Genomic DNA, 24,422 nt, shown 5'->3' on the forward strand with positions numbered 1-24,422 from the left:
CAAGCTCAAACTCAACCCAGACAAGACGGAGTGGCTGTGGGTTTTGCCTCCCAAGGACAATTCCATCTGTCCATCCATTACCCTGGGGGGGGATTTATTGACCCCTCAGAGAGGGTTCGCAACTTGGGCGTCCTCCTTGATCCACAGCTAACATTGCAACACCATCTTTCGGCTGTGGCGAGGGGGACGTTTGCCCAGGTTCGCCTGGTGCACCAGTTGCGTCCCTACCTGGACCGGGAGTCATTGCTCATTGAATTAATAAAAGCAACATTCAGAACAATGTGACTACATCAAACTGAAATACAGGAAGCAAAATTTCAAGGCTGCAAAACAAGCTATTTTCTTGCTATTAATAAAACAAAAGGTCCACAGGCATCTTAACAGTCAAGAGACTTCAAGGTGTGAGTAGAGTGAGTGAAGGATGTGTGGAAGCCTTGAGAAAGGGTTCCATAAATTTTAGGGAATGTCAAGATATAAATAATATTTTATATTATACTAGATTCGCCCAGATCTCTCCAACACTCCGTGGCTTGCATTGGCTGCCGATCAGTTTCTGATCGCAATTCAAAGTCTTGGTAATGACCTATAGAGCCCTACATGGCATCGGACCAGAATACCTCCAGAACTGTCTTCTGCCGCATGAATCCCAGCAGCCAATAAGGTCCCACAGAGTTGGCCTTCTCCAGGTCGTCTGGCGGGCCCCAGAGGAAGAGCCTTCTCTGTGGTGGCCCCAGCCCTCTGGAATCAACTGCCCCCCAGAGATCAGAACTGTCCCCACCCTCCTTGTCTTTCGTAAATTGCTTAAGACCCACCTGTATCGCCAGGCATGGGGGAATTGAGACATCTCCCCCAGGCTTGCGTAGTTTTATGTATGGTATGCTTGTGTTGTATGTTTTTTAAATGATGGGGTTTTAGATGCTTTTTAAATATTAGATTTGTTATATTGTAATACTGTTATTATTGTTGTTGTGAGCCGCCCGGAGCCTTCGGAGAGGGGCAGCATACAAATCTAATAAAATATAAATAAATAAATATAATAAATATATAAATTTTGTATATTTCTGTGTTAGGTTTAAAATTGATGCATGTTGTCTACTGATCTTCATAGCTTTAAAATTGTCTACGGAAAGGGGCGGCATACAAATCCAATAAATTATTATTATTATTATTATTATTATTATTATTATTATTATTATTATTTGCATGTGTGTGTCTCTCTGTGTGCATACATATCAAAACACTAAAATGTGCATACTTTGAAACATGTTTCTGAGATAGGCACTTTTTAAAAAAGCTATCAATTACCAAATGTCTATGGAGATTCTCAATTTTCCAGGTCATGGTGCTCCCAAAGATGTTTTTTCAAAAGACAGCTGGACTTTCTTGGGTATTTCTTGGAAAATGTTATGTTTCTCATCCAAGATGCCTCTTCATCCCTTTGGAAACTTCATCAGAATTAAAGAAATGTAATGTTTCCGAGGAAAAAAATAAAACAAGGAATTCCAGTTGCCTTTTGGAAAAGCACTTTTGGGACATGAAAGGCTACGTCCATCATGTGATTTGTCTGCTTCTGGACAAACATCCTTGTGCAAACCCAGCCACCAGGCAACGCTGGAGTCCTTGTGTGACATTGGCTATTGTGTAAAGTCAGCCAGTTGTGACTCGTGCAATCAACCATGATTAAAGAAACCACGGTCTTTCATGATGGGTGAACCACCCCCGACACTACAGCTTCGGGTTTTGTGGCTGGATTTTCTCGGGAAATTGTCCTTCTTTCTGATTTGTCATTTTCTGTCTCTTCTCATCTCCTATGATCCTAAGACAGTGATGGCAAACCTATGGCACGGGTGCCACAGGTGGCATGCGGAGCCATATCTGCTGGCACATGAACTGTTGCTCTAGCTCAGCTCCAACATGCATATGTGTGCCAGCCAGCTGATATTTGGGGGGTGTTTTTGGCTCCCAGAGAACTTCCTGGGAGATGAGGAGAAGACATCCACAGCTAACATTAAAAAAACATCTTTCTTTCTTTCTTTCTTTTTTTTGTAATTTTTTTTTTCAAATACAGTGATACCTTGTCTTACAAACTTAATTGGTTCCGGGACGAGGTTCTTAAGGTGAAAAGTTTGTAAGACGTGGAACGCATTACCGGACTCCATAGTGTCATCCCCAAACCCCCAACAATTTACCCTTAGATTATCTACGGTTGACCTATCCAGATTCCTAAGAGGTCAGTAAGGGGTGAGTACAAGTGCACTAGAGTGCACTTGTCCTATTGCTCTCCTATCTCTCCTATACCTTTCTTCTATTCCTATATCTCATCTTCTATTCTTTCATTGATATGTTCTATTCCTATAACTTCTCTTCTATTCTTTCTTAGATATATTTTACTATGAGTATCTCCTCTATAACCTTCATCATGTATTTTACTATGTGTATATACAGTGATACCTTGTCTTACAAACTTAATTGGTTCCAGGATGAGGTTCTTAAGGTGAAAAGTTTGCAAGACGAAACAATGTCTCCCGTAGGAATCAATGGAAAAGCGATTAATGCGTGCAAGCCCAAAATTCACCCCTTTTGCCAGCCGAAGCACCTGTTTTTGCGCTGCTGGGATTTCCCTGAGGCTCCCCTCGATGGGAAACCCCACCTCCGGACTTCTGTGTTTTGCGATGCTACAGGGGAATCCCAGCATCGCAAAAACAAATGCTCCGCTGGCAACGGAAGTCCAGAGGTGGGGTTTCCAGCGCAGGGAGCATCAGTGAAATTGCAGCATCGCAAAAACACAGAAGTCCTTGAAACCCCACCTCTGGACATCTGTGTTTTTGCGATGCTGCGATTTCACTGAGGCTCCCCTCGCTGAGAAACCCCACCTCCAGACTTCCGTTGCCAGCGAAGCACCCATTTTTGTGCTGCTGGGATTCCCCTTCTGGGATTCCCCTTCTGGGATTCCCCTGCAGCATCACAAAAACACGGAAGTCCGGAGGTGGGGTTTCCCATGGAGGGGAGCCTTGGGGGAATCCCAGCAGCGCAAAAACGGGTGCTTCGCTGGCAACGGAAGTCCGGAGGCGGGGCATCCCAGCGGCGGCAATGGGTTTGTAAGGTGAAAATAGTTTGTAAGAAGAGGCAAAAAAATCTTAAACCCTGGGTTTGTATCTCAAAAATTTTGTATGATGAGGCGTTTGTAAGACGAGGTATCACTGTATAACAGAAAGAAAAAACAAAACAAAAAGACATATACAAAACATATACATACAACATTTGGGAAACGAAAGTTTCTCCACTTTTTTTTTTTGAGAATTCAATCAGAGAATTTTGCTTCTTTCGCATAATATTAGTACTTTAATTCTTTTATTTGACGTGTTGCTTTGCTTGAATTTTTATTTAGTTCTTCGCTGTTCTTTCCTTTAACCAGTTGTAAAAATTTTCCCATATTTTATAATAATCTGAATTTTCCTTTCCCTCTAATTTTTTGGATAATCTGTCCATTTCTGCACAGTCCAATATTTTTTTAATTACTTAATTTTATAATTAAAACCATCTTTCAGCTGTGGCGAGGGGGGCGTTTGCCCAGGTTTGCCTGGTGCACCAGTAGTGGCCCTATTTGGATAGGGAGTCTTTGCTCACAGTCACACATGCCCTCATCACCTCAAGGCTTGACTACTGCAACGCTCTCTACATGGGGCTACCTTTGAAGAGTGTTTGGAAACTTCAGATCGTGCAGAATACGGGCGCGCGAGCTATCATGGGCTTCCCTAGGTACGTCCTTGTCTCGTCAACACTCCGCGGCTTACATTGGCTGCCAATCAGTTTACGGTCACAATTCAAAGTGTTGGTCATGACCTATAAAACTCTACATGGCATCTGACCAGAATACCTACGGGACCCCCTTCTGCCGCACGAATCCAAGTGGCCTATTAGGTCCCAAAGAGTCGACCTTCTCCGGGTCCCATCGACTAAACAATGTCGTCTGGCGGGACCGAGGGGAAGAGCCTTCTGTGTGGCGGCCCTGGCCCTCTGGAATCAACTCCCCCCTAAGATTCGAATTGCCCCTATCCTCCTTGCCTTCCGTAAGATGTTGAAGACCCATCTATACCACCAGGCGTGGGGGGAAGTGTTCCCTGTAAGCTGCGCACGTGTGCGTGACCCAAAATACCCCCCCCCCCGTGCACCCTTTTCCATGGGTGCGCGCTCCCATCCCCCTGCCAGCCCGCGGAGGGGGCAGGGCGGGGAAGTGCCGGCAGTAGAAGGGAAGGGAGCCGTGGCTGCCCCTGCCTCCCCACGGTGCCTCCGGCCCCCTCACCTTTTCCAGCCCTGTTTCCTCCCAGGAGATTCCTAGAGAGGCCCCACAGAGACTTTCCCCTGCCTTTTCCGGTTACAGTTTCGGAGGCTCGGGTTTGTAAGTGAAAAATGGTTCTTGAGAAGAGGCAAAAAAATCTTGAACACCCAGTTCTTATCTAGAAAAGTTTATAAGAAGAGGCATTCTTAGGTAGAGGTACTACTGTAGTCCAGAGTTGTCGCGCCAAAATTATATCATCAGTGGGCCACTACTGGAGTGCCAATACTGGACCATACCGATAGGAAGCCATCCATGGTCCTTTCCAACTCTGTTATTTGGTTACTTCTTTCTGTTAACCAGAGATTTGAAGTGGCATCGTGAAAATATTCTGTCACCGGTTACGTCTTAATCGCTTTGCCCTTGAAGCTTGCCCGCTGAGAGTTTAAGCCCTCCGAACTTAACAGGATTTAAGCGGAGCAGATGAGGAAAGAATTGCATTGTCAGATGGCGACTGCCTATGTCCTAAAAGGCATCCTTTGGTGTGACTGTGCAGTGGAGGGACAAAGAGGCAGCCAATGTTTAAAAACTGCTGTGATTTCAGCTGCAGCTTAATCTCTTGAAGACGATGCACAGCTGGAGAATGACAGCTACATGGAGGATGGTGTATAAATGTGTCAAGGGTATTTAAAGATGGGAGGGTCGTTGTTATCTTCAGCTTGACTGCTGAACATTTTTATTAAAAAGCACAAGGAAGAGCAAGAGGTTTGCCTCTGGTCCATTGGCAATCCCATTGTGCAACTATAGAATTCTAAACTCAAAGAGTTTTCCGTGGGATGGAAAACTCCAGGGGACTCAGGGAGGCTTACAAGATAACACCAAATACAAAATTTAAGAAACCCAAACATATATTTGAGGATATATTTGGGGAGTTTGTCTCTTTTTCTTTCTTTGTTTCTGTTTTCAAAAGTTTAGTACTACTTATAATGTTGGAGAGATGGAGTTATGTGAGGGAAGGGGAAAGGTAGAAGTAAAGAAACTCCTTAAAGCACATTAATGATATGGAAATTGGGCATATGCATATGGTATTGTGTTTTGTTATTTACGTATGGTTTATCTTAAGGTAAAAAAAATAAAAATAAATTATACTCAAAGAAATCCAAACAGAAGATCTAAATCAGCTCCAGTGGTGGGCTCCTATGGTACGCAGTACCAGTAGCCAATGTTCCCTCTAATTTTTTTTTCGGTGTGGGCGGAAAAGTATAGAGTCTGAGCGACAGTCCCTTTGGGACTGGGCGGCATAGAAGTATAAATAAATAAATAAATAAATAAATAAATGAATGAATGAATGAATGAATGAATGAATGAATGAATTCCCTTCTTTTTTTATTAAAAGAAATTAATAATAAAACAAAACCAAAATCTATTACTATTATTATCTTCTCTTTTTCCATCCCTGTCTCCTCCCCCCTTGTGTGTGTGTGTGTGAACTCTTGAACCATTTCCAATTAGAGGTGAGCTATTGGAAATGGTTCAAGAGTTCACACACACACACACACACGGCTGGGGTTTTTTTTCTCTGTTATTATTTGGGTGCTTTTTACCATGTGCTTTAAATCAAGTCATTTCTCTCTCTTTCTCTCTCTCTCATTTTCTTTCTCTCTCTCTATTGCTTTCTTTCTCTCTCACTCTTTCTTTCTATCTCTCTTGCTTGCTTTCTCTTCTCTCTCTTGCTATCTCTCTCTCCCCCCTTTCATCTCTCTCTCTCTTTCTCTCTTGTTTTCTTTCTCTCTCTCTATTGCTTTCTTTCTCTTCTCTCTCTTGCTATCTCTCTCCCCCCCCCTTTCTCTCCTTCTCTCAGCAGCGGCATTGGGCAGTAGCTGTGGGGTGGCGGCAGGGTGATCAGCTGTGAGGTGGAGCTCCAGAACGGAGGCACTGATGGCGAGGGGGCTGCGAGAGCGCTTTCTCTGAGCGCTTCGGGAACGCCTGCTCTTCCTCTACTGCAGCCCCCTTGCTGGAAGTCTGGGACGAAAGTGGTCCCAGCGAAGGGGCTGCGAGAGGGGCGGGGTTGGAATTCCCGAAGCCCGCGGAGAAAGCCCTTTCTCGCAGCCCCCTGGCTGGCAGCGCTTTTGTCCCGCAGCCACCACCGCCGCAGGAGAAGTCGCGCCCCAAGGCAGGAGGCGGCGGAGGAGGAGAGGGGGCGGATCGGGCGGGCGGGGGACAGGGCCGAGAAGCCAGGGGCGCGTTTGGCCAGAGGCACCGTGGGGAGGCAGGGGCGGCCGCGGCTCCCTTCCCTTCTACTGCCGCACCTCCCCGCGCCGCCCCCCGCGGGCTGGCAGGGGGATGGGGAGTGCACGCCCATGGAAAAGGGTGCGCGGGGGGGTATTTTGGGGCATGCGCACATGCACGCACGCAGCTTATGGGGAACGCTGCCAGTAGCAAACTTTTGGTCAGGTACACAGTACCTGTAGTAACATTTTGATTTTTTTTTTCCTTTTTTTCCCTTCTCGGCTCTGGGTATGTTTTTCCTATCACAGTAAATGAGGTTGAATGTGCATAATTTTAGAAGAGCTGTGCGTGCGTAGATAGGTAGGTAGGTAGGTAGGTAGGTAGATAGATAGATAGATAGATAGATAGATAGATAGATAGATAGAGATAGATAGATAGATAGATAGATAGATAGATAGATTAATTAAAATAAATAAATAAATAAAAGAAGGAAGGAAGGAAGAAAGAAAGAAAGAAAGAAAGAAAGAAAGAAAGAAAGAAAGAAAGAAAGAAAGAAAGAAAGTGTGGGCGCGCGCTCTGACGTCCATAATTCTATATTTTCAATAGTATATTTTCAAATAGACAGAATCATTCAACATCCCAAACTTCCTAAGATTAGCCTCTTACAACAGCAATTGCAAATTATAAATCTTTCCCTCTAGAAATACCAAGGTGTATTTGAGAACTTTAAGTTTAGTCTGTCAATCTCAGATCAAAAACATTAATTGTCAGCATCCAATATATTCATAAATGTATTTAATTATAAGTCAAAAAAGTCTGGCTCGCCTTAGAGTTTCTCACTTCTGTCTCTCACATTGATAACCATTCCATCGTTGTCTTTGTCTCTTCTCTCTCTTTCTCTCTCTTTCTCTCTCTTTCTCTCCCACCCTCTTTCACACTTTATATTGTAGATAATAAGGGGTGGGCTACTGCCCAGACAGGGGGGAACTCAGTGGGGTAGCGAAAATGGCGCTCTACCCCAGAACACCCAATTTACACTGAAAGATGTTGAAACAAAATGCATAAGCCATGCCCACAGTGTGGTGGTGAAAATTTTGGTAGCCCATCACTGATCAGATCCTTCTCCAGGTCCTGTCAGCTAGACAATGTCGCCTAGCGGAAGAGCCTTCTCTGTGGCAGCCCTGGCCCTATGGAATGAGCTCCCTTTGGAGATCCATACTGCCCCCACTCTCCCTGCCTTCTGTAAACTTTTAAAGACCCACCTCTGCTAGCAGACCTGGGCCCATTGAAATTATAACATCTTGCCCCACCGAATAAATGAATGTGTGATGGATGATGTGTGAATCTGTTGCTAACTTTTAATTATGAGGATTTTAATCTGCAAATTTTATTTAGATTTGTACGTAAGCTGCCCTGAGTCTCAGGAGAAGGGCGGCATAGAAATCAATCAATCAAACTCTTGTGGTTGGGTCTGGCGCAGCTCCTGCCCCAAGGAATGTGGAGGTGGATGTGGGGGAAACATCCACATGCCACAGGCCTGTTTTGCTCCCGATAGAATCTCCCGACGAAGTCTCCTCTGATGAAGGAAACGTGAGTGACAGGGAAGAGGGGAGTTTGGCAGACAGCCCAGGAGGAGATCAATCATCCTTATCATACCTGGATTCTGAACAAGAACTTATGACGGACCCACGCATGCGTAGAGAGATGCATAGGAGAGAACAACTGAAGGATTATTACAGGAGATAAGTGAGGCCACCTGTGGTTGGGTGGGGCTGCTGTAATTAGTGCTACAGATAAAAAGAGCAGCGTGCTGGTTTAGCCTTGTGGAAGTTTATCTGATTCATAGTTTCGTCAAGATCGTGGTTTTGCTGTTTCCCTGTTCAAGACTGTGTGTGGACTTTCTGGACTTTGGAATTGCACTCAATTTCCAAGTTACTGGGTGAGAAATTGGATTGCATTTAACCTGTGCCTTGTGTGTACCAGAAAATCCCTTTGACATTTAAAAAGGGAGTTTTTTCTGCTTTTCTGTTGATAAAGACTTTTGGTTTTCCTTCTATCGTGTGGTGTGTGTCTTTTTGGACTAATTACCCTGTAATTACGGGTGGTTGGGACACGCCGGCAGAACACAAACAAACAAACAAAGCCCCAAACAATTTAAAACCATTCAGCAAATTCATTCAATCACAGTAATACTCTCCTATTGTCAACTGGAGCAGAATTCTAAAGCTTAATGGCCACAGGCCTGCCCAGCAAAGATGTGTTTTTAAAACCTTTCAAAAGGCCAGGAGGGTGGGGGCGGTGCAAATCTCTGGGGGGGAGTTCATTCCAAAGAACTGGAGCTGCTACAGAGAAGGCCCTTCCTCTAGGCCCTGTCAGTCAACATTGCTTCTCTTACTTACAACCAATAATACAGGTAAGTCCTCAATTAATGATCACAACTGAGCCCAAAATGTCCTTGGCTAAGTAAGAGAATTCTTAAGTGAATGTTGCCCCGTTTTATGACCCATTATATAAAATAGCAGCACTTGAGTGTAGAACGTGGGCTTGATGCTTCTCTACCCAGAGTCCTTCTAACCACTTGAGCCACTGTGCTCCTGTGTGGCTGCTAAAATGTGAAATCAGATCTGCATTCCCCAGAATAATGAAATTGAAGAATAATGAAGTTGAAGAATTATTCTATTTAATAATGGAGTTGAAAAATAATTGTTCAATGAAGTTGAATGATTATTGGAACATACTGTCATATGTGGTGGGAATGTGACAAAGCAAGAGAGTATTGGAAGAAAATTAGACTAGAAGAGATTTTAGAAATGAAACGCGATCTGAAACCTGAATTATTTCTATTGGGTATATGTTCTGCCGGGCTCTCTGATAGGAGCCTCCCGAAAATTCAAGGATACAAATTTCAAACACACACACGTTTGAAAATTCAAAACAATGTTCTTTATCACAAAATTCAAAATAAACTGAGCATTCTTTTTGTATTGCAAAGAGCACTCATCCCAAAACAACAGGGTAGTCTGTACAATTTCCCTTAATTGGTCTTTAAGTACTTAGCTAGCAGCTGTGAAGAAACTTCACACTCCTTCTTCTTCCACGAAGTGAAACACCCACACACTTTGCTCTGCATTGGTTTCAAAGACGTGAAAAATCAACAAACAAAGTCAAGGCACGATTCCTGAAGAACTGCGATCAGATACTCTTCCACAACGGCCAAACCCACACGCTGCTATTTATAGCAGCAGCCCTAATTACTGGAGCCCCACCCAAACACAGGTGGCCTCTCTTATCTCCTATAATATGTCCTTACTTGGTGTCTTCTACGCATAATTCTGCGCTTGCGTGGGTCCAAGACGTCTTCATCCAAATCAATGGAAGATAAGGGAGATTGACTGCCTGGGCTGTGTGCCAAGCCCCCCTCTTCCAAGTCACTCCCACCTTCTTCTTCATCCGAGGAAACTAAACTCTGAACTGACTCTGTCGGCAATAATACAGGCCTGTGACATGTTGAAGTTTCCCCTGCATCCACCTCCACATTCCCTGGGGCAGGAGCTGGGGCAGAGCCAACCACAACAGTATAACTATTGATAAATATGAGGGGGGGGGGGGGTTGGAAGTATATTTGATGTTACATATTTTGATTGCAGCAAGGTTAGCCTATGCCCAGAAATGGAAAAACAGAGATGTACCCACAGAAGAAGAACTATTGTTTAAAATTTTAACATGCGCAGAAATGGACAGATTGACGTTAGAATTAAAGGATAAAGTGGATACAGATTACTTTGAAACCTGAAATAAATTATATAACTGGATAGAGAGGAGAATCAAGATCAAGGAATAGAAAGTAAGGAGGAGAAATATTTAAATAAATTGAAATTTAAACAAATAACGGAAAGTGAATAAATGGGAAAAGAAAAGAGGGAAAACCAATGTGAAATACCAGATAGACCATTTTGTATCTTTTTTGTGTGCTACTCATCTGTATTGTTACATTGTGATATGTCATGTTTTTTAAATGTTTTACAAATAAAAAACTTTTTTATAAAAAAAGAAGTTGACGAATTATTCTTCAATGAAGTTGACGAATTATTCTTTGGATTTGTTTGTTTGTTTGTTTGTTTGTTTGTTTGTTTGTTTATTCATTCATTCATTCATTCATTCATTCATTTATTTATTGGATTTGTATGCCCCCCCCCTCTCTGTGGACTCAGGGTGGCTCACAACAACTCGGGACGGCTCACAACCTTGCAACCTTGTCCAAATTTGCAATCCAGGCTGGAAGGATTTGAAGGGGACAAACCGAGTGTGACTTGATGGGGGAAATTCCAACTTTACACGTCTGTCTGTTTAGCGGAACAGGTTTACAGTACTGAGTTCCTCGAAAATGGATTTTGCTCTACAGACACTCATTTTTAGGATTTTTTAAAAACAAAAGAATGAAAATGTCCACATCAGATTTTAAAGAAGTCACTGAGTTTATTTTTCTGCTCCTGACTTGTAAAAAACACATTTGATTTTTTTTAAAAAGAGAGAGGCTCTTTATATAAATATACAAATGCACATTTCTGGAAAAAAAATAAATAGAGAGGGAGCAATTATTACAAAAACCCATTATATACACATTTAACTTCACAGACAGAGCTTCAGGATCACTTCATAAGTTGGCACAGGTCACAGTTAAATTACTCCAAATTCTGTTCTCTAAAGAACAAAGACAAAATGTCATCTATATCGAGGAGGAAAAAAAACACATCCCAAAGACTTTGGTTGAGATCGGCTAACCCATACGTAAAAAAATTAGCGGTAGAAAAGTGCCAAGTTTAAAAAGTGTCTGGTTTAAAAACAGGCATCCTTTTCTTCTTCAGGAGCTGATCATTTTAATTTGCTCAATGCCACGGTTTAAACTCTCAAGAGTCTTCTGTGGGTATTTTGCAGACTTTGAACAACTTTACTCGTTAATTACAAAAGGAGACAGGCCTCATTTCGACATCGCAAGAACTCTTAAGGCATATGAAAAGGTTCCCACTACAGCTAGTCCTTGATTCACAACCCTAATTGAGCCCAAAGTTTCTGTTGCTGAAGAAGACAGTTGTTTGTTGTAATCACAGGGTTTTAGGCACTGAACATTGGAATGGAATATTACTGGAGGGTGATGTTTTAGCCTAATGGGTGCTGTATAAACCTTATAAACCTCTATTAAAAGGCAGCAAGAGTCCAGGCTGAGTAAGCAAGTTGCAGAATCCATGACCACGTGGAAAATAATTAACTTGATATATAGCATGAAGAAAACCTATAGCTAACTTCCATATAAGGAAATACAGTATATGCCTTACTCTCATTCCTTTGCTAATCACCAGTAAACACACAATCCAGGAAAAGGCAAAGAATGGAGCTTCCATTAATTATCTATAGGGAAGTCATGAGAAGGTTGCCTTATACAGTGCATGAGTGAATGGTAGCTGGGGGATGGCTTAATGTATGTGGTGTTCGCAAATTGGTTATTCTGTACCACATGTCAGGAAAAGTGAAATACAATAAAAGGAGCGATCTTGATACAACCGAGGTCGTCTCATTGAGAAAATTCTCTTCGTTGCTTCATTTTGATGTGGCAATCATGGCATTCTGTGCCTCCCTAGAGGTCGACCCACTGGGGGAGGGCTGTTTGCCTTCAGTTGTTAAAGGAGTTTTGGCCATTTTACGATTTTTCTTGCCACAATTGTTAAAATGAATCATTGCAGGTGTTAAGCTAGTAAGTGAATCTGGCTTCTCCGTTGGCTTTGCTTGTCGAGAACCTCGGGATTCTGCAAACCGTCAGTTGCATTGACTTCAATAAGCAAATTTCTTACAACATTAGCTTTTCAATCAAGGAACTACCAATGCAGACAAACAAGCTAACCATAAACAACAGCCTAGTCAAGGCACCGGCCAAAACCGACGCTGGCAAGGCAAGCCACTAATATATATAAAACTAAGAGCAAACCATATTCCCTTCTAGCATTGATGATGTTATCTAGCTGAGTAACGAAACGCCTGCGAGAAAAATCATCACGCTGAAATTGTTTGTATGAAAGGTAATGATAAGCAATGGGTGGAAACTAAACAAGGAGCGAAGTAACTTAGAACTAAGGAGAAATTTCTTGACAGTTAGAACAATTAATTCGTGGAACAGCTTGCCTCCAGAAGTTGTGAATGCCCCAACACTGGAAGTTTTTAAGCAGATGTTGGATAACCATTTGTCTCAAGTAGTGTAGGGTTTCCTGCCCAAGCAGGGGGTTGGACTAGAAGACCTCCAAGGTCCCTTCCAACTCTGTTGTTATTATTATTATCAAGTAGGGGAATATGCCTTTTTTCCCCTTTTTTTTTTTTTTGAAATATGTACCAAACACTCCATTTCTTATGTTCGGCACATTAATTCTGGGAGTTGAAGTCCACACATCTTAATTTTGCTGAAGTTGAGCAACAGTGCTCTAATCAATAGAAGAGAATATTTGTGGCTTAGAGTTGAACTGTGGTTGGCGCTGTCATTGTTGAGAGATCACAATACCTCCTCACCAACAATCAACATCCAGATTGATAGAGATTAACACGAAGATTAATTCCTAGACCAAGAATCAACAAGCAAGCAAGACCCCAATTCAAGAAACAAGCTAAAGTAAACAGCTTAGTCAAAGAGCCACCAAGAACATTGCCGCCAACATTGAAAGATTTATGTTTGGGTATGTATATGTTGTTTGCTTTTTTAAGTATGATAGGGTTTTATGTGCTTTTTAATATTAGATTTGTTTTCGCTGGGATATTGTTTTTATTGTTGTTGTGAGCCGCCCCAAGTCTTCGGAGAGGGGCGGCATACAAATCTAATAAATTGAATTGAATTGAAGAGCAGAAGGGGTGGGAGCCATTCTCTTCTAGCACTGATGAAGTTATTGAGTTGGGTAATGAAACGTCCATCCAAAAAAAACCCCCATTCCATCAAGCTCAGAGAAAACCAACGACCCCGCAAGCACTCTATATCCTACGATCGGCTCTGTCTGCATTCACATTAATCATGGTGTTGCAATCTCTTTTGACTGGGCCTGTAAAAGAGGCCTAGACCGCCCAAACATTGACCAAGGCAAGATGGCGTAGGCACAACCAGAAAGGCTCTCCAAAAAAGAGGCCCGGTTTTGTAACAGGTGGGTTTAATTCCCTCCCAATAAATTATTCTTTTTTTAAAAAAAAAAGTAGAAGCCATAAATATAGAAAAGTTCTCTGAAGGATCATTCACGCTGAGATAGGGGTTTTTTTTTAGCAACCCCACAGATCCATCTTTAAAACTAGAAGCTCTTGCAAGTCCTGACAAGTGAATAAACAGTCTGCAGAAACAAGTTTTGGTCTTTTGTCGAGGCAGCAAATGCTTTTTCCAGCTGGGTTGGTCCCTGATGCATCTAAGGAGGCTTCTCATGGAGGAGATTTCAGGGCCGATTTTATCCTGGTCTAAGAAAGGAAGAGAGAGAGAGAAATAACATGATTTATGAGGCTCAAATTACAGCTTTGATCCGCTTTGACAATCATTGCAGATGAACCTGGCCTCAAAGAGAAACAAGACTTTGGGGGGTGGGTAATAATCTCCCTCTAAAGATTTGTGGGAGGAAGCCAAGTTCCTGTCTCGGGCAGTTTCTGGGATGTTTCAGATTTGACTAATGGCCACTGAACCATAAATGGTCTGTCACGCTTGAGGAGAACCACTGATGGAGACTTCCAGGTACTATGAAGTTAAATTAACTTTGTAGCGGGAAGTGCTGAGGAAAAATGACTGATTTACTTAGAGAGTTCTCTCAGAGCGGGGCTTCTCCCAATCTTGGCAACGTTAAGATACGCCGACCCATGTGATTAAAATCTTATTTAACATAGAAGAAACATAGAAGATAGACGGCAGAAAAAGACCTCATGGTCCATCTAGTCTGCCCTTATACTATTTCCTGTATTTTATCTTAGGATGGATAGATGTTTATCCCAGGCATGTTTAAATTCAGTTCCTGTGGATTTACCAACCACGTCTGCTGGAAGTTTGTTCCAAGCATCTACTACTCTTTCAGTAAAATAATATTTTCTTTTGATCTTTCCCCCAACTAACTTCAGATTGTGTCCCCTTGTTCTTGGGTTCACTTTCCTATTAAAAACACTTCCCTCCTGAACCTTATTTAACCCTTTAACATATTTAAATGTTTCGATCATGTCCCCCTTTTCCTTCTGTCCTCCAGACTATACAGATTGAGTTCATGAAGTCTTTCCTGATACGTTTTATGCTTAAGAACTTCCACCATTCTTGTAGCCCGTCTTTGGACCCGTTCAATTTTGTCAATATATTCTTGTAGGTGAGGTCTCCAGAACTGAACACAGTATTCCCAATGTGGTCTCACCAGCGTTCGGGTTTGGCATGCCGAACCCTGCAAAGTTCGGCACGAACCCGAACACTGCAAAGTTCGGCACGAACCCAAACACTGCAAAGTTCGGCACGAACCCGAACACTGCAAAGTTCGGCACGAACCCGAACACTGCAAAGTTCGGCACGAACCCGAACACTGCAAAGTTCGGCACGAACCCGAACACTGCAAAGTTCGGCACGAACCCGAACTGTGCAAGTTTGGTTCGCCCAACACTAGTGTTGGGAGCTTAAGAAGCACACTATTAACTTTAAGATTTGGGGACATTTTGGATGTCCATTGTATCTTTCCAAACCTTCCCAAATCAAGTAGCTTCCTATTTTTGTGGTTTTTTCAAAGGGATAATCCTGCCCAATAGATTTGGGGAGCAATTGTCTTCTCTGCAACACATTCAGATATCTCCTCATGCTAATTTTGTTGCGAGCAATTCAAATTCTAAACTGGTACTAGGACTTACATTGTTCTATTCCATTTTTGCCACCCTTCTTGGCATTTTCTAAACCAAAGTTCTTGGCCAGGAGATACGTCGGTCTTCCCAGAGTCTTCTGCACAAAACACAAGCCTGAAACACACAAAACCAAAGGCGTTTTTCGTCACATAGAACACAAGGACCTTTAAACGGAAAGTGATACTAAGCTACCTATTCAAATTTTGTATCTTTTAAAAACAAAACAGTTAATTCCGAGATCACTCATAGTTTTTCACCCTTTGGCAAATTATAACATAGAATTCTTTATGGGCCAAGTGTGATTGGACAAACAAGGAATTTGTCTTTGGTGCATATGCTCTCAGTGTATGTAAAAGAAAAAGATACATTTGTCAAGAATCACGAGGTACATCACTTAATGATTGTCATAGGGCTCAAATAAGCAATGAGGAAACAATCAATATTAATAAAAATCTTAAGGATACAAGCAACAAGTTATATACAGTCATAAGTGGGAGGAAATGGATGATAGGAATTATGAAGAAAAATAGTAGTAATAGTAGTGCAAAAATAGTGTATGTATGTGCTATTGCACACATGCGCATAACCACACACATATTTAATGTCCCCAAACATGCCCCTGCTCCCTGGTAGGCCCATTTTCCGCCCTCCCCAGGTTCCAGAGGCATTCTTGGAGCTTGGGGAGGGCAAAAACACCCTCCCCTGCCCCCCAGGAGGCCCTCCGAAGGCCAAAAACACCCTCCCAGAGCCTCTATACACGGCAAAAATCAGCTGGTGGGCACCCACACACACACTATAGCTGAGCTAGGGCAATGGCTCGCGTGCCAGCAGATATGGCTATGCGTGGCACTTGTGCAATGTACAATCAGGTATGCACAACCGGTAGAAAACTTTTGGTCAGGTACGCAGAACCGGTACAAAAATGTTGACTTTTTTTCTCTTCTGGGCTCTGGAGTACCTTCAGAACCGCCTGCTACTGCACGAATCCCAGCGATCGGTTAGGCCTCACAGAGTTGGCCTTCTCCGGGTCCCGTCGACTAAACAATGTCGTTTGGTGGGCCCCAGGGGAAGAGCCTTCTCTGTGGTGGCCCCGGCCCTCTGGAACCAACTCCCTTCCGGAGATTAGAACTGCCCCCACCCTCCTTGTGTTTCGTAAACTACTCAAGACTCACTTATACCGCCAGGCATGGGGGAGTTGAGACACCTTTCCCCCAGGCTTTTTTATATTTTGTGAGCCGCCCCGAGTCTTCGGAGAGGGGCGGCATACAAATCTAATAACTAAAATAATAATAATAATAATAATAATAATAATAATAATAATAATAATAATAATATGATTTTCCTGTCACAGTAAATGAGCTTGAATGTGTATAATTTTAGAAGAGCTGTGCGTGTGTGTGTGTGTAAATATACATACAGTTTATATAGTAGATAATGTATATTTTTGTGTGCCGGTGTGTAATATGTATGTATACCAATGGCATGTATACATAGAATTAAAGAGTATACTGCATTTTGGATGTTCAGTAATAGTAAATAGATAGGGAAATTGTATCTCTTTGAGGCAAGGAGAGGCACCCTAACCCAACCCTTGACATGAGTGACATCAAGTTGGCCACCTTTAAGCCAATCACTTGGCCTTTAAGCCACCCCGGTCACATAATCGTCAAGCCACTCCCACCTGGTCACATGGCTGGCAAGCCACACCCACAACATAAGCCACGCCCACAGTGTGGTAGTAAAAAAAATTGCAGGCCTTCATCGCACCTGTGGCATGCGTGCCATAGGATCGACATCATGGTGCTACCCCATAATGGCGCTCTCTACAACTGTAACCCAGAGTTGTGGTTCTTCTGAATGTCCAATTTTGCAAGCCGACAGGAGAAAAACAGCATCCTAAACTCCTACTGGGGTGGTCTCTGAGGAATGTCTCCTCCCAAGATTGTGGGAGTTAAACTCTTGGATTTGGTCCAGATTAGTAAACTATTGGAATGTAAACCTGGATGAGGATCAGTTGACTATAGTAGAAAGGATTTGATTTAAAAAAATCGGCTGAACTCTTCTGATTTGTTGACCTTTGTGTGACTCCAGAAAGTATAGAATTTCCTGCCACTTATGACTGTAACTTGTTGCTTGTATCCTTAAGATTTTTATTAATATTGATTGTTTCTTCATTGCTTATTTGACCCCTATTACAATTATTAAGTGTTGTACCACCTGATTCTTGACAAATTTCTCTTTTTCTTTTATGTACGCTGAGAGCACCTGCACCAAAGACCAATTCCTTGTGTGTCCAATCACACTTGGCCAATAAAGAATTCTATTCTATTCTATTCTATTCTATTCTATTCTATTCTATTCAAAAGTCTGATGAACTGGCAGCTCGGAGTTAAATGAGGGGGGCCTCATTTTATTTCATTTCTTTATTATTTATTCCATTTATTAAATTTCATTATCCAAACTAGAAAACAACCAAGCTCAGACAGCATCAAGGATCCCTCATAGATAAAAATTCTTACTGGGTAGATACCATATTTTACGGAGAATAAGATGCACCTTCTCCCACCCACCCCACTAAAAGTGGTTGAAAATTTGGGTGCGCCTTATACTCCAAATGTAGCTTTTTTTCAAAGCTTTCCCCCCCCACATGTTTAATTTCCCCATGGCGCACCTGACCATGTCTCACGGCACACTAGTGTGCCGCGGCACACTGTTTGAAAAACACTGTTGTAAGTTGAGGACGACCTGTACATAAACGTACATGCACGTGTGAATTGTTTAGTTCAAACTGAGCATCCCTTTCAGGGCTGGATTCCTATTACTGCTGTCACAGGGACACTGCATGCACAGCCTTGGTTACCTTGCATGTGCACACGTGCACCGCAACATGTTTTTGTTTCTGCACATGCGCAGGAAGCAAAATTTCTGAAAGGGATGCATGAAAGAGAAATTTGGACCTTTTCTTTTTTGCTTACACATATGCATAGAAGCAAAAAAAATCGCCAAAATCTCTCTGTCCCCTTGAGAGATTATGCTTCCCGCGCATGCACAGAAACAAAATTCCGCATGCGCAGCAGCAAAAAAATACTGAAACCTCATGCATGCATGCATTCCTTGAGATATTTTTCTTCCTGCACATGCATGTGCAGAAGCAAAACAAATGCCAAAATCTCTCTTGCACACGTGTCCCCAGAGAGACTTTACTTCCTGCGCATGCACAGAAACAAAACAATCGCCAAAATCTCTCCCGCACGCATCCCCATGAGAGATTGTGCTTCCTGTGCATGCGCAGAAACAAAATACCCGCATGCGCAGAAGCAAAAAAAATATCACCAAAATCTCTCTTGTGCACACGTCCCTTTGAGAGATTTTGGTTTTTGCACATGCGCAGAAACAAAAACACATTGGGACACACACGCACACAAGCAAGATAACTGAAGCTTCATGCGCACCACAGCAATCGCTATAGTGGTTTGTCGTTTAACGTACTGGTAGCAACCCAATAGTGATCCCTTCCCTCCCTCCCAGCCAGCTTCACCAACGGAAAAAGTCCGTGCGGTGTTAACCTCACCAGCGGTGATCCTTCACCAACTTCACTTACTTCTTCTGAGTTTCGCCCGACTTCACACGGATCCGTCTGATCTGCAGTTCTTTGGGGTCAGAGGGATCGGACTTGGACCAGTAATTCTTCATTTTGCTCCAAATGTTGTACCAAGACTCAGTGGTGATTTCCCAGGTGAGTTTGATCCTCAGAATATCGCCCACGTCTTCAGCTGTGTAGACCAGGAAGGTGTTGGTATAGTTCAGACCAATGGCATCCGACCTGGAAAGGAAGCGAAAGTTGAACCAATGGTCTTTCCTCCACTGGCTATTGACAAAATTGAACGGGTCCAAAGACGGGCTACAAGAATGGTGGAAGGTCTTAAGTATAAAACGTATCAGGAAAGACTTAATGGACTCAATCTGTATAGTCTGGAGGACAGAAGGAAAAGGGGGGACATGATCGAAACATTTAAATATGTTAAAGAGTTAAATAAGGTTCAGGAGGGAAGTGTTTTTAATAGGAAAGTGAACACAAGAACCAGGGAACACAATCTGAAGTTAGTTGGGGGAAAGATCAAAGGCAACATGAAAAAATATTATTTTACTGAAAGAGTAGTAGATCCTTGGAACAAACTTCCAGAACAGAACAGACGTATTCGCTTTAGCTTCTTGGTTGGTTGGTAACTCCACAGTCACTGAATTTAAACATGCCTGGGATAAACATATATCCATTGTAAGATAAAATACAGAAAATAGTATAAGGGCAGACTAGATGGACCATGAGGTCTTTTTCTGCCGTCAGTCTTCTATGTTTCTATGTTTCTATGGCTCAACATCCTTCCTGAGGATAGACAGCAAGGCCCCACAGGGTTCACACAGCTGATCAGGTTCAAATTATAGAGGCGCTAAAGCATGTGGTGTAGGAACACAACGGCATTGAGGAATAAAAATTCCATAGTAGCATCCATAACAATAAACCATTAACTGAATTAAAGTCAAGTAGAAACAACAGTGGGCCACCATTCCCGGCGCTACCGGAACGCGCGGGGAGTGTGGGATCGCATGGGCGCCCATTGCAGAATTTGGTTTCGTGCAAGAATTTGCTTCCTGCGCATACGGAGTAGTCAAATCTCACACGTGTGTGTATATATGTACACCAGATGCGCACTGTGACAGGGAGCTCTTCACTGGATGCAGTATTTGAGGTGCCTTACCAAGATTTTTCTGCCTCTTTTCAAGAACCATTTTCCACTTACAAACCCGAGCCTCCGAAACTGTAACCAGAAAAGACAGGGAGAAGCCTCTGTGGGGCCTCTCTAGGAATCTCCTGGGAGGAAACAGGGCTAGAAAAGGCGAGGAGAAGCCTCTGTGGGGCCGCTCTAGGAATCTCCTGGGAGGAAACAGGGCTAGAAAAGGCGAGGAGAAGCCTCTGTGGGGCCGCTCTAGGAATCTCCTGGGAGGAAACAGGGCCGGAAAAGGTGGGGAGAAGCCTCTGTGGAGCCTCACTAGGAATCTCCTAGGAGGAAACAGGGCTAGAAAAGGCGAGGAGAAGCCTCTGTGGGGCCTCTCTAGGAATCTCCTGGGAGGAAACAGGGCTAGAAAAGGTGGGGAGAAGCCTCTGTGGGGCCTCTCTAGGAATCTCCTGGGAGGAAACAGGGCTAGAAAAGGCGAGGAGAAGCCTCTGTGGGGCCGCTCTAGGAATCTCCTGGGAGGAAACAGGGCCGGAAAAGGTGGGGAGAAGCCTCTGTGGAGCCTCACTAGGAATCTCCTAGGAGGAAACAGGGCTAGAAAAGGCGAGGAGAAGCCTCTGTGGGGCCTTTCTAGGAATCTCCTGGGAGGAAACTGTGCCGGAAAAGGTGGAGAGAAGCCTCTGTGGGGCCTCTCAAGGAATCTCCTGGGAGAAAATGGCCAGAAAAGGCAGGGAGAAGCCTCCATGGAATCGCATGGGTGCCCATCGCAGAATTTGGTTTTGTGCAAGAATTTGCTTCCTACTCATACGGAGTAGCCAAATCTCACACGTGTGTGTCTATATGTACACCAGATGCGCACTGTGACAGGGAGCCCTTCACTGGATGCAGTATTTGAGGTGCCTTACTGTTGTGATTCAGTCTGAGGCTCCTCAGGGAATGGCTGGAACTCTGCCGGCTCCATGCTCAGAGGGGGAGGAGGAGGAACAGGAGGAGGAGGAGGACCAGGCAGACGGGGAAGAGGAATGTCAGGACGAGGAGGAGGGGGAACAGCCTGAGACCCCCGGGGGAGAGCTCTCCCCAGCGAGTAGCCTGGAGTCATTAGATGAGAACGCACAAGCCATCATAGATATGAGGCAGAGAAGGGCAGCACAATGAAGAGGACAATTAGCCAGGTATTTCCATCCCTAATAGGCAACAGCTGGGTTTGGGTGTGGTTCTCCTCAGAAAGGTTGAAAAGGCAGGCCCGCCCTTCCTGTATTGTGGAGAGTTATCTTTTGGGAGTCCTGTGACCTTGCTTCGATCCTTGGCGTCTCTGATTCTGGCTTGTGGTCTCGAAGGCTGAAAACCTGGGGGAGGCGTGGGTTTTATTATCTACAGTGGTGTGTGTGCCAGCAAGAAGCTTGTTGTATTGTCTGGCCGTGGTGACTCTTCTGTGAAGCTTCACAGCATTCCAGTTTGTAAGAACAGTTTTTGTTATCTATGTTTGTTTTCAAAGATATAAAATGACTTTGCTTTTTACCAGCATGTCTGGATACTCTTTTTAGTTGGTGTTGACGTCTGGGGGAACCCAGGCAGAACACTTACCAAGGCTCTAGCACAGGGTCTCCAACCTTGGCAACTTTAAGCCTGAAGGACTTCAACTCCCAGAATTCCCCAGCAAGCTGGCTGGGGAAATTCTGGGAGTTGAAATCCTCCAGGCTTAAAGTTGCAAAGGTTGAAGACTCCAGCTCTGGACTGTTCGTCTCTTTAAAACAGGGGATCTACCAATTCTTCCTAGGACAGAGTTGGGGAAACAAAACATGGACTGCTGCTAGAATTGCACACGCACAAAATTGGAAATTAAATAGAATTCCTATAGAAAGAGTGTTAAGTGTTAACGAAGATTATGGATTGTGCTGAAATGAATAGACTCACAATGAAAATTAAAGATAAAGAAGATTTGGAATTTTAGAAAGTTTGGGGAAAATTGTACGGATGGCTTGAAAATAAAAATAGATAAAATAAATAAATAAGCATTTTGAAATTAATGTAAAAGAACTAGAGACAGGATGGTAGACAAAAAGGGAAAGGTTGGCAGCATTGGATAATTATGTCACATAGGCTTAAAGAAGTTTAAAACTTATGAACATAGTTCCCTCTAAGCTGAGCAGTGAGCAATCGCTCACTTAAAAATCATCATCAACTCAGAGTTTTCCAAACCTGCCCAGAAGCCGAGAGGGAAAGAGTGAGAGGGAAGGAGAGAGAGAGAGGAAGAGAGGAAGAGAGGAAGAGAGAGAAACAGATAGAAAAAAGAGAGGAAGGAAAAGAGAAAGAAAAAGAATGGGAGTAAGGAAGAGAGAAAGAAAATCAAAATCTAGTTTGAAACTACCTCAACTATTTAAGTGGCATTTTGATATTGATAGAGTTGCCCTATTATGTGCTCACTGTTATAGACACACAGTATTTTGAAATTCTCTGAGGCAAAACAGGGTGGGGTTTTTGTTTGTTTGTTTATTATTTCTGTGCCGCCCAGTCCCGAAGGGACTGCTGCTCAGACACTATACTTTTCTGCCCACCCCCCAAAAAAATTAGAGGGAACACTGCTTATGAATGCTAGAATTGGAGAAGATATATGTCACTTTTTCTACAGTTTTTGTGGTTTTTTGTTTTGTTTTTAAATCTAGATTAAAATGAGGTTTTTTTCTTTCTAACTAGCTGACTTGATAGACAGACGGAGTTACGCTATGACTGATATGAAATGCAAATAGAATTTTAGGACGTTTTATTTTTTTATATATATAAGAAGATTTTATATACAGGTTGTTAGGCATTGATGTTTTATGTGTATGATATGTGTGTTACATGTGTATTCAATTAGATATGTTACACAATGATATATGTGTTTCCATTTAGGCATGTTTTAAAGTAGAGAAAACAAATTATACCCACAAAACATGGAGGGGGACACCTTACAAAAAAAAACCAAATACAGTGGTCCCTCTACCTAAGAACGCTTCTGCTTATGAACTTTTCTAGATAAGAACCGGGTGTTCAAGATTTTTTTGCCTCTTCTCAAGATCCATTTTCCACTTACAAACCTGAGCCTCCGAAACTGTAACCAGAAAAGGTAGGGAGAAGCCTCCGTGGGGCCTCTCCATGAACCTCCTGGGAGAAAACAGGGCAGGAAACGGTGGGGAGAAACCTTGGTGGGGCCTTTCTAGGAATCTCCTGAGAGGAAACAGGGCCGGAAAAGGCGGGGAGAAGCCTCCATGGGACCTCTCTAGGAGTCTCCTGGGAGGAAACAGGGCCTCCACCCTACCTGTGGTTTCCTCAATCGCATGCATTATTTGCTTTTACATTATTATTATTATTATTATTATTATTATTATTATTATTATTATTTATTTGATTTGTATGCTGCCCCTTTCCGTAGACTCGGGGCGGCTCACAATACAATAAAACAGTTCATGACAAATCTAATAATTTACAATTTAAAATATTTTAAAAACCCATTATTTAAGCAAACATACATACAAGCATACCATACATAAATTGAATTAAATAGGTCCGGGGGAGATATCTCAGTTCCCCCATGCTTGACGACAAAGGTGGGTTTTAAGGAGTTTACGAAAGGCAAGGAGGGTAGGGGTAGTTCTAATCTCTGGGGGGAGCTGGTTCCAGAGAGTCGGGGCTGCCACTGGGGCCCGCCAAATGACATTGTTTAGTCGACGGGACCCGGAGAAGGCCAACTCTGTGGGACCTAACCGGTCGCTGGGATTCGTGCGGCAGAAGGCGGTCCCGGAGATATTCTGATCCGATGCCATGAAGGGCTTTATAGGTCATAACCAACACTTTGAATTGTGACCGGAAATTGATTGGCAACCAATGCAGACTGCGGAGTGTTGGTGTAACATGGGCATACCTTGGGAAGCCCATGATTGCTCTCGCAGCTGCATTCATTGATTCCTTTGGGAAAAATTGCTTCTTCTTACAAACTTTTCTACTTAAGAACCTGGTCATGGAATGAATTAAGTTCATAAGTAGAGGTACCTCTGTATCAACTTTAACGAGAATGACTGATTATTTTAAAAAATTTCCACTTACCCTTCCAGAGGTAGAGGTTCAGAATCTCCACTGGTCCCATAAAAGGTCACGGAAAAAGCTGGCTCGGTTTCTCCCAGACTTTTATAGCTGAAAACATGGATCTTCAGCTGATAGTGGAAAACTGAGGAAAGAAAAAGAACCCCAGAATTAGAGTCGCCTATCTGTGGCCACATAAAAAGACATGGCTCGCAAGGGTCAGAGGGCCAGGGGACCTGACTGAGTGAAGGGCT

At 43.1% G+C, this 24,422-nt stretch overlaps 1 protein-coding gene across 1 annotated transcript in view; it reads right to left on the reverse strand.

Moving 5' to 3' along the window:
* Positions 1–10,961: 10,961 nt before the first annotated feature.
* The window catches only part of LIPG (lipase G, endothelial type), a 50,844-nt gene continuing 37,383 nt past the window's right edge, over positions 10,962–24,422 (reverse strand). Inside the window, exons 7-10 of the mRNA XM_070743576.1 lie at positions 24,193–24,313; positions 18,978–19,199; positions 15,386–15,490; positions 10,962–13,978 (exon numbers count right to left, since the gene is read on the reverse strand). Of these exons, the coding sequence (XP_070599677.1) occupies positions 13,969–13,978; positions 15,386–15,490; positions 18,978–19,199; positions 24,193–24,313 (458 nt within the window). The 3' untranslated portion in view covers positions 10,962–13,968. The remainder of the gene's footprint in view (positions 13,979–15,385; positions 15,491–18,977; positions 19,200–24,192; positions 24,314–24,422) is intronic.

This window comes from Erythrolamprus reginae, chromosome 2 (genome assembly GCF_031021105.1).
Source record: "Erythrolamprus reginae isolate rEryReg1 chromosome 2, rEryReg1.hap1, whole genome shotgun sequence".
In the NCBI taxonomy this organism is placed as follows: Eukaryota; Metazoa; Chordata; class Lepidosauria; order Squamata; family Dipsadidae; genus Erythrolamprus; species Erythrolamprus reginae.